Source organism: Stigmatopora nigra, chromosome 6, assembly GCF_051989575.1.
Source record: "Stigmatopora nigra isolate UIUO_SnigA chromosome 6, RoL_Snig_1.1, whole genome shotgun sequence".
Classification (NCBI taxonomy): Eukaryota; Metazoa; Chordata; class Actinopteri; order Syngnathiformes; family Syngnathidae; genus Stigmatopora; species Stigmatopora nigra.
Window position 1 is genome coordinate 10,224,168 of NC_135513.1, and position 10,759 is coordinate 10,234,926.

The window sequence follows — 10,759 nt, forward strand, 5'->3', positions numbered from 1 at the left end:
TAATGCCAAATTGTAATAGTTTGTCTTCTGCTCTCATATTCCAGAAATATGGATTCTTAGTCATTCTTATAATTCTAGTATTTTCATCCCAAAACTAACCTTTGTGGATGTTTAATAGCCAAATATCACTAATCTGAAAGCGGAAATGGCAGGTTTCAAAGACAAAAAGGCAATAGGATTAACATTTTCCCTGTCGCGTTGACAAGTTATCAACTGAATAAAAAATGTCCCATTTACCATGGATGAGGAATGAACTTAAACAATATGCAAGACATCGTACATATACAAATACTGTGTTTTTTTTTCTCTCTTTCCACACACCCTGATGTTCCTCCCCAATTTAAGAAAATGTTTTTTTCTATAAAATCCTTTAATAAGATTGTGAGTGTCAACATCTGATCATTTCCCAAATGATTGGCTGTTGATCTATGTGAGAATAAGTGCAACAAAGAATTGATGGAGGGATTAGTCCTCAACAGAATGAGTAAGCTTTGCAGTCCCTGTCTTTTAGAATTCTTATTCTTTTTTTTACCTCCACTCTGCTGTTACATTATCTTTCTACGCATCACATCTGTTCCATTGTCATCCTGTCACGTAGCCGTTTCTTAATCTTCTTTTTGTTTCTTTATCTCCTGCTCTCTCTCTCTCTCTCTCTCTCTACAGCAAACAGTGCGTCCCACCTTTTTTGCCAGGAAGTTTGAAGCCAGTGTGAATCAAGAGATAGTGAACCATCTGGACACCTACCTGTTTGGACCATTTCCACCAGGGATGCCCGGCTTAAACACGTACTGGGAGAATGTGTACGATGAGCCAGATGGTGTGGCCAGTATTTCAGACACAAAGCTCACCTACTACCATTCCTTCTCAAGACTTGGCTTGGCCCATGCTGCTGCCTCCCTCCAAGGGAACCCAATGGATCACAGTTGCAGGTTAGATTTTGTAAACATCCACATGATCAAGCATATATTAGAGTTTCGTTTTGTTCTCCTCATGCCTGCATAGCTTTTCTCTGGGTACTCCGGTTTCCTCCCACATTCCAAAAACATGCATGGTAGGCTGATTGGACACTTTTAATTGCCCCTAGTTATGTGTGTGAGAGTGGATGTTGTCTTTAGTTTGAAAACTTTAGTTTGATGATGCTGAGGTGATGAAACTCACATGCAAAGTGATTAAACAACAACAAACTAAAAAAACAAAGCGGAGGTGTGAAATGCATACGCATGACATAAAAGTGCTCTATGTCAAAACAAAAATAAAGAGGATGTCACACCTGCGTAGCATTGCAACAAGGAAAGGGAAAAAGAGGTCCTGCCTCAGCTAGATAGCATATAATTAATTGGCAGAAAGCATTTGTTTTTGCAATAGAAAAGGCCATGTTATGGGATATACAGTTGATATTTATTCAAACTGTCAGTGCATGTTTGACTCAGCAATGTTTTGATCTCAGTCCTGCTTTTTCTCTTGCTTTCTTTGACCAAAGCATCACTTGCTGTTGTGAAGTCAAAAGCCTGTCAGTTGCAATGGTTTGCTCCCTGAGGGCAAGACTCAGTATGACAGCATGTCCTGTGGCATTGCTCTCTCTCTCTATCCCCCTGTTGTATTGTGAGCATTTTGTATGTCCAATGGGTGAGGCTTTCATCAATCAGGAAACATTTATCCATCTTTCAAACTTCTTAAATGTCCATGCTGTGCTTGTAGTCAGTCTGATCTGGTCTGGTATCAGATAAAATGATTGCTAAAATTGCATCAATGAAATGCAGTCAGGAAGACCTACATTAAGATATATGGATATTTGGTGAATATTTCAGTCTCTAACAACATAACATGGGAAAGTACCTATTAATTTATTTATATATTAAAGCACTTATAATCACAAGGCACACAGAGTGGTAATTGATTGCAGTTGATCACAATTTTGGAATTATTTAATTAGTATTCATGGAAAAAAAATAATTGGCATCAGTCTGTGGTTCAGATATTTTTTAGGCTAGCAAAGAAGGCCTTGCAGGCCCTGAAGGTCCACCACTGGTAGTTCTTCCAGAATTTAACAACCGAATCTGAAATTACTTAAAATTACTCCGCAAAATATCAACACTGTAATTAGAAATAAAAAAGATATAAAAACATTTGCCTACATTTAAATACTCCTAACAGTGGTTCTTAACCAGGGTTCAATCGAATTCTAGCTCCAACAAGGTTAAGAACCACTGTCCTAGAGTAAAGTTGACTGGATATGGGAGGCCTATTGCACTCATTACCTCTATTATCAGATGACTTTGACTTATAAAACTGTTATTTGTGGGTTTTTTTTAGAAGAATCTGCACATGTAGTACATAGATGTGCTAACACGCCAGTGTATCTGTAAAAAAAAAGTAGGAGCGTGTCTATGTGGGGGATTAGGTGGATTAAGCAGTTCTGTGTGACTGAGTGGTATAAAGGCCTGAATGGACCTTCTGTGAATACGTCACTCTCTTTTGGAAATGACTGCGTAATGAAAGATCAGAGATGATAAAAAGAAAAAAAAACAGTCGTAGGGCTACAGAACAGAGCAACAAGAATGCAAAACAAATGTACAAATTGAATACAGAAAAGATAGTTGAAAAGAAGAAGTTGAAAAGACATGTGCTCCGTTGTACTTGCGGATGCAAATATTTGTTGTTCTGCTTGTCAGGGGAGCATTTACCGCGACGGGTTGACTCCTGCTCTTTCTGTGGAATACAAATGACGCCCTGGGCACAGAGGAGCAGCACTGGCCAGTGAGGATGTGTTTTTCTGTGGGTCGGCATTGTTTAGGGAAAAGTCTGTCAGTAGAGATGAAGTTAAGGGAGCAGAAGAGATTGAAGATGAGAACTTTGAGTCAGGACGTGTACTGAGAGCAGCTGCAGATTGTTCCCCAGCAATTGCCATTCTAGTTCGTTTTCATTTTTTACCAGAAGTCACTCGTATTGCTCTGAAGGCTGGCCAAGCTTACCAGAAGGTACACAAACGAAGAGACCAATCAGAAAGGCACGGCTTTGTTTCAGCTTCCGCTGACTAAATGACCCAGTTCAAATTTGTCCTTATGTGTGTGCCAACTTCAATGACTAATGTGAATGACTATTTTGTAATGCTCTGTGGTCTCAGCTGTCACATTTTTTTCTTTCCCAAGTCACAAACATACTTGTAATTGTCATTGTCAAGTTGGTTTCTTTTTGTTTTGTTTTTACTTCTTTAATCACAAAAGTGCTTCTTCATGATCTTACTTTAATGGTGTAAGCTTCTTAAACTGAAAAGGCTGATTGACCTCCATTCAGTCATATTTCGAAATGTTATTTCTAAGGTCAAGGTCTCAAGCTATAGCTATTTATTCATTCATCTTCTGTACTGCACATCCTCATAAGGGTTGCGGGTATTTGCTGCAGCCTATCCCAGCTGAATTTGGGTGAAAGGCAGAGTAGTACACCCTAGTGGTGTTGAGTTTCACTCGCCTGACTTCAGTGCGGGCAGGCGAGGGCTCAATTCTCGCAGGTCGTGGTATGATTATGAGTGCATAGGGTCATCAGTGCTCTTCCCTAAAACTAATAGCATCAGTTTGAGTCATATCACAGTCACTAAGTTCATTAATTGCACAGTTTTTTTGCATATACATAATCAGTTCTAAGAGTCATTGATCTTGCAGACCACATTGAAAGAACACTTAATTTTTTTTTCTTTTTTTTTAAGAATAACATCTTACAATTTTCTTTCAGGTACTTCCCTATGGGCCACCCAGTGTCTGTGCATCTCTATTTCCAGTCTGACCAGTTCCAGGGCTACCTTGTCAGGCATCATGCCACTAATCTAGCAACAAGCAAGCTCGAGACCATGGAGACCTGGGTGGCTCCAAAGAAGATCTTTAAATTAACCACGCCTCCAAAAAGCACATTCAGCAGGTTGCTGTTGGCAGAGGTGAGTTTACATATTGTCTTCAATCAGGATCATCAGGAAATTGTTGCCAGTAAACTAATTGTATTTGTGGACTATAAAGCGCACTGGATTAGAAAATGCACCTTAAACTAACAAGTTTAAGTACATAGATAAGACGCGGCTGATTAAGAGGGCTGCTAGTGCAACAGTGTACGTCACGTATTAATTATCTTTATCTATAGACCTCAGGTAAAAGGCAGACTACTCCTTAAACCAGGGGTCGGGAACCTTTTTGACCGAGAGAGCCATAAAAAAACATATTTTAAATGTAATCCCTTCAGAGGCATACTAGGAATTTAAAGGTAAAAATAAATACGTGCATTTTTGTCATTTAAAAAATTATGTCACGATAATTATCGTCGTAATTTTATCGCCCAGCTCTAAGTGAGTGTCAGGGACACTTTTGACTTGCCAACACGAGGCCTTTATTGGTGCGTTCAGGACTCAGTACATACGCAAGTCACATTGGATTTTGAAGCGCACTGTCAATTTTGAACAGAAAATAAAGGATTTTGAGTGCACATTATAGTCTGAAAAACAAAGTAATATAAGGAAACAGGACCTTGGTGTCATGTAATGTTGACCTTCCCAAGAGAATTCTTAAAATTCGATTGCAGATGGGATGTCCCAGGAAGATCTACATTTATTGAGTGCATTCAAGTTCACTGGGATAGTTTCACATAGTGCTATTTGTTGACTATGAAAAGAATGTCCTCTCACCTTCACAGTGGAATGCTTCCCTTGATTACCTTGTTGAGTGAAAGACCCAGAAGCTATGGCTCTAGTATGAAAGTCAACGAGTGTGTTTGTAACATATACAAAGTTGGTTGAGATAATGTAAACTGACATTTTGCTCTGGTTCGTTGCTTAGCTTGCAGCAAGGGTCACATTTGAAATGTCATCAAAAGTGGAAATAAATTGGTTTGGTCTGTTTGTAACTGCAGGCCTCACTGTGTCTACCTGGACACTCCTAGATTCTTTGACCTTTCTGAAAATATTGCAAAGAGAGTTTAGACACCTAGTCGCCATTCAGCTCTTGCTCGCTAAGCCACCGTCTGTGTGTTGAGCGTATGAAACTATGAGTGACAGCAAAGTGATGTGAGCAGTAGCTTTTATCTGAATGCTAAGCCTCACAGTGCGCTCAGTGTCTAGCACTGTGCAGTGGCTGTCAGTCAGTCTGATTGTCAGTCTGTCACACAAAATGAGAGCAGAAAGACCTTAAATAAGACCGCTTGGCATTGCTGTGGTACAAAGCCTTTAAAAAAAACTCCCGGCCTGTGCTTAGCTTGCTAGATAAACCATGTCCTCGGCTTAATATTAACAACGTGTTCCCTGATTTCTTCTCAATATACTACAATGAAGCTACACAGATAAGTATTTTCTTTAAACTCTTTTTAATTTAAATATGCCATTTTACACCATGATGTAGTGCAGGAGTACTAGCCTGTGCAGTTACAATATTTGTATCCCCCTAAAGTTTTACATGACATTGGGCTTATTTCGCTCAACTTTAAGTCACACCTTTGAGGATTGTCTAATCAATTGCAGTGAAGAACAAGTTATGACAAAATAATTCACCTTCTTTAGAACAAAGGATTATTTGTTGTCCTGGTTGTCAGTCTTTAGTGTCTTTGACAATGTAGATCACCTAGCTGTAAACACATACTGCACATTATAATAGTGTTTGCAGATTTGGTTTTTAGCAAAATGTTTCTTTTGTCCTTGATGAGCTGCAGACAAGCATAAATGTGAAAAAACACTCTGAAGTCTTAACAAAAATGTTCCATGCACTGGTGAAAGAGTTTTTGCTGGCCAATTTACTTTGTGCACTAAAATATTTTGGATATTTTCATCACACTTTTATCACCCTTTGAGTTTTAGAATCGAAATCAGAATCAAAATACTGATCACTTAAATATTACATTATCTTTCTGAATTTAAGACAACTCTGGAAACATCCTCATCTATTGATCCAAATATTCCGTGTCATTTCAATGGTTCAGTAGTGTAGCCGTTGTCTCACAGAAGAACACCTGTGTCTGAATACATTCACAAGATTCAAAAGTGTTCCGGGCCAAGTTCGCCCTGAGGTTTTAAAAAGGGACCAGTATTCAAATTGCAAACATGAGGTTACTGGATCAGAATTAGCAGAGCAGAGGCATCTTCTACTAAGTATAGCTATAAGCACAACAAGGTCCTAAGCTTCTGACTTGGTGAGCAAATGGATGTTGTTCCTAAGCCCAAGATTATTGGGTTATAGGCACCAAGGGAAAGGTTGAGCGTGGAAGTCAATTTAACCTATAGGCTGAATCTGAAATGGACCACAAGGTAATCTGTGTTTGACCCATTTTTATACTGTGAAAAGGGTTCTTGGATTCGGTAGGCTCCTGCACATGTCGCACATCTTTGAAAGTGAAAAAAGAAGGCTATCATAGCATAATGCAACCCAAGTTCCGAGGTGCGGATATCCAAATTCTCATGTGGACTAAAACAGCCCGCCACTGACTCCGAGAAATTAAAAAAATAACCAGCATTATGAGGGATTTGGACCATAGATATGATAGGATGATGATAGGACGTCAACACACTACAGGGACGTCCACTCAGAAGGAGACTAATGACAAAATGGTCGGAGCCATCAAGACAACAGTAGACTAAAAAGACTAAAAAGACGCAAGGCAGTGCTGCATCAAGACATTATCTCTAAACAAACAAATCAGTATGTTAATGTGTTTCTTATTTTACATTTTTCATCCCAGAAGTCATATAGGTGATATAGGCATTAAAACAAAAATGTGACTATTCCCTATAGTCCAACCAACGGGCGGAAGTGTAGTGCTACCCTACACGAGTAAATTATATTGGCCCGCAGTGACGTGCACCAATGTCAATGGATGCCAAAGAGTGGCATAGCATGGGTCAAATATTTAATTTTACTTGACCAAAATGTACTTAGCTGCTTCTTTAAAAGATTGCAGTGATTTTCCTTAGGCAACATTGCCTTCATGTCTTGGTCTTTCTACTAATCAATTGACGGATATAGAGTGCCAATGAGTCAGCCTTGGATAAACTAATGAGCTACAGAGTGCCAGACATGGGTTGATTAGCAATTTAAAGAGAGAAGAACTAAGGGCCAGAGTGCCAGAATGCCAGAGGTCAGTCTTATAATTGAGACGAAAGTGAGTACAACACACATGATTCACTTGTATTCATTTTTGTGGTCTATATTTATCTTGTCTATCCTATTCCCAACTCTCAAAGGATAGAATGCTAAGTCTTTTCCAGTCAGACATTGATCGTAAACCAGGGTGAGCTGTGTTAATCAGCTACTATTGTAGAAATGGGGATTCCTTATATAGGGAACATTCATCTCGAATTTCTGCCAGCATCATCTCAGTGTGTATTCATGTTTATTGGTGCTACACTTATCTATGATACCTACCCTTCAACAATGTCCTTATAAATAGCTATTTTCCGCATCTCATTTTACATTTAGAAATATTCATATGCAATCCAGCACACATACCATACACATATTCTCTGTGGTGGTGGGGTGGTGTATTTGCAGTTTAAAATTATACATTTTTATTGAACGTTTTTAGTATTAACATTGCTAAAAAATATTTCACGATAAATATATAATTTTGAACCCTACCTTATTTACAGTATTTTATTTGTACAATCTTTTTTTTCTGTCCACTGTTTTCTATTTTGATTCTCCAAAGACATGTCGTAAGAGTATGCTAAATTTATATACATTCCTCCCTGCAACTGTGGACAAGCACGACAAAACAAGACAAAAAAAATCGACTTGTCAGCATCTGTTTACCACAATCTGTATAACTGCTGTGTGCAGGCTCTGGCTGTTTGATGAAAAATGCATGCTGAAGATTATTTCCCATGATAATTCAGCCCGGGTGTTTCTTATCTTAATAGTATGGTGAAAGGGTGATGCAGTCTATTACTGTTTTCTGTTCTTTGGATGGATTTCAGACTGCCATCTCTTACAGTTCTCTCGTCTCTTCCCATTTTTTGTCAGATCGGTACAGAGTGGGACGCCAAAGAACGAATTTTCAGAAATTTTGGTGGTTTGATGGGTACAATGGATGAGACTGTGGGCATGCAGAAGTGGGCAAAAGGGCCGAATGTTACTGTAACAGTCGTGTGGATTGATCCAACCAACGTCATCGCAGCCACCTACGACCTTCTCATCGATGCAACTGCTGAGTTCACTCATTACCGACCACCACTCAATCAGCCTTTGCGTCCTGGAGTTTGGAGTGTCCGCATCCTGCACCACTGGAGCCCTGTCGCTGAGATGCATTTTCTCATCGCCCCCTTGGCTTACTATAAGCACCAGCCTATACGACAAGGTGAGAGAGACTTTTAAACGATGTTTCCAACAAGAAAACCGAGTTCTATTAAGCTCTCTGTCATGTACTTCCAATCATTGGCTGACGAAAAGTTGACAAGTGCTTTAGCTAGTATGACAAATCAATCACCCTGCATGGATAAAGGAAAAAGCAGCACTCTTTTGGTCTTAAAAAAGCTCTTATCCACCATATCTACCTCTATGCACTTTACATGTGGCCAATGTAATTATTCTCTTTTATCAAAAAGGTGAGATGATGTTATAGGATGGTAGACATGTTTTCTTTTCCATTTTACAATTGGGAACTGTATTTTGATGAAGCTTTATGGTTCTTTCGTCTGAGAGCCTCTTTCCGCATGCTGATTTACTGCCATGTCTGGCATGCAGTGCCCGTAAAAGTTTACAACGTGACCCTCTTCAAGCACTTGCAGAAGCATGCACACAAACAGTATGGCAAACACCGGCAAGTGATTTAGGGACCCGTGTTGGCAGGAGTCTCATAGGAGCCATCCATGTTAATGCCCATGCAAACACAACTACATCAGGTCCCTAACGCATGGTAATGGAGTAAACTCCAGTCTTGTAATGGCAGTGGGCATCTCATTATATGCAGTACCTCAATGTTTGACTGTTTTTTTGTGCGTGTTTGTCACCAGCACATGAAAATGATGTCTGCTCACATGCGGGTGTTAAAGTGTTTGTGTTCCATTGCCGAGCTTAAAAGGGATGGCTAGCACCACAGTTAGAGAACCAGTGAGGAATGTGCAGCTAAGGGTGAAAAAGCTGATCTAAGGAGAAATTATGTAGCAGCGTTTTGAAGAACGTATTTGAACAATAACTAAGCGCCACTCATTTGATTGAGAAAGCATAAATAAAATTAAGTCCAACAGAGAAACAAAAATTTAAGCTATTGAGAGCAATTTTACATAATGCAAAGCTAAACACATTCAACACTTGCGTATGTAAATGCATTTTCTCTTGCTGTAAAAGCCCAATCACTTGACATAAGCTCAACCTCTGTCTCGTGTTTCTCCAGAGGACACCCTGAAGTTGCACAATGGCCCCTCCAAGAATAGCTACATGGAGCAGAGTTTCCACGGCCTCAACCCAGTCCTCAACATCCCCATCAGTCTGGGCTATGTAGAACAGGCCAAGAGGAACGCCGCCCTGACCGGCCCTGAGCTGGAGCACTGGGTCGACAGTTTAGTTAGCAATCTGTGGGAGGCAGCAGACATCTGCGCCGTGGGCCCAACGGCGTGCCCCATCATGCAAGCCTGCCCCAAAAACCCTTGGAGCTCACTGAGCCCCGACCCAAAATCCCAACTTAGATTCCCGCATGCTGATGGGCGCATCAGGTAGCAGCGAGGCCTCCAGCTGGACAGGAGGCCACAAGATTCATTGTTGATTTCTTTTTAATTTATTTATTAGCTTGGTTGCAGTTGCTGGACAGGAGTAATGTTCTCCTTCTGTCTCAGGAGACAAAGGGAACAATGGTAATCAATGTTAATGAAATTCACCCTGCTTTTAGGGAACCATGCTTCCTTTGCTGTTTCAGTTTTGCGATATATTTATTTGACTTCTAATGTGAGTTTTAATTTACTTTGATCGAATCCTGCAATGTCAAGCATTTATTTTGCTGCTCGATGAATTCTGAATTAAGTTCTTAAATCGTCGGACACACCGGCTAGTGTGATTTTCTGCTACAAAAAAGGCCTGTCCAACATCAGCAGAAAACACGGTGTCAAATTAATTTACATGTGCCTCCCAAAGTTTAGAAACGGCCCCGCATTAGAGGTAGCGAAAGGTTTATTTTGATAGGACTCCAAAAGGAATCAATATTTACTGCCTTTAAGGGAGTTGAAGAATCCAATTACTGTAAAATGTAATCATTCGAAAAAATACAACACAACTTGTTTCAGTTGAGTGCCTGATCAGAGACTGCAGTGGCCAGCCAAACCATCTGCTACAGTCACGAAAAAAGAAGAAAAAGGACATAGTGCTTCTCAGCTCTACATTAAAAAAAAAAAAATCTGATACAACTTGGGGTCTAGAATTCATTAATTTTGTGATAACATTTTAGGCTTTTTCATCAGTAGTGCATGGCAGATGTTTTCGTAATTGGACAAATATTTTTTGTCTAACTTGTTTTACTTGCCAGCCTGCCTCGAACTTGAATCACGATAAAATCCAAGCTGACCTTAAAAGATATCTTTTTCCAGATCATTTCAGCGACACTTTATGTTGTACAGAATTTTACAAGTCTCAAAATTGTATGAATGAGGGTCCACAAGTCACTATTTATGTTAAGTTTATTTTAATACTGATATTTTTAGTCAATGACTAAATAATTGCGACGCTGCCTTGGTAGCATGGTTAAGTAGTTCTATTTTTTTTCTTTTTTTTTTTGTTAATTAAAGCTGCCTTTATTTACAAAGGCCAAC

The 10,759-nt window shown here is 39.6% G+C and overlaps 1 protein-coding gene across 1 annotated transcript in view; it reads left to right on the forward strand.

Moving 5' to 3' along the window:
• xylt1 (xylosyltransferase I) overlaps positions 1-10,027 on the forward strand; it is a 42,095-nt gene extending 32,068 nt beyond the window's left edge. Inside the window, exons 8-11 of the mRNA XM_077719485.1 lie at positions 664-929; positions 3,730-3,928; positions 7,986-8,319; positions 9,355-10,027. Coding sequence (XP_077575611.1) covers positions 664-929; positions 3,730-3,928; positions 7,986-8,319; positions 9,355-9,677 — 1,122 coding nt within the window. The 3' untranslated portion in view covers positions 9,678-10,027. The remainder of the gene's footprint in view (positions 1-663; positions 930-3,729; positions 3,929-7,985; positions 8,320-9,354) is intronic.
• The last annotated feature ends 732 nt before the right edge of the window (positions 10,028-10,759 follow it).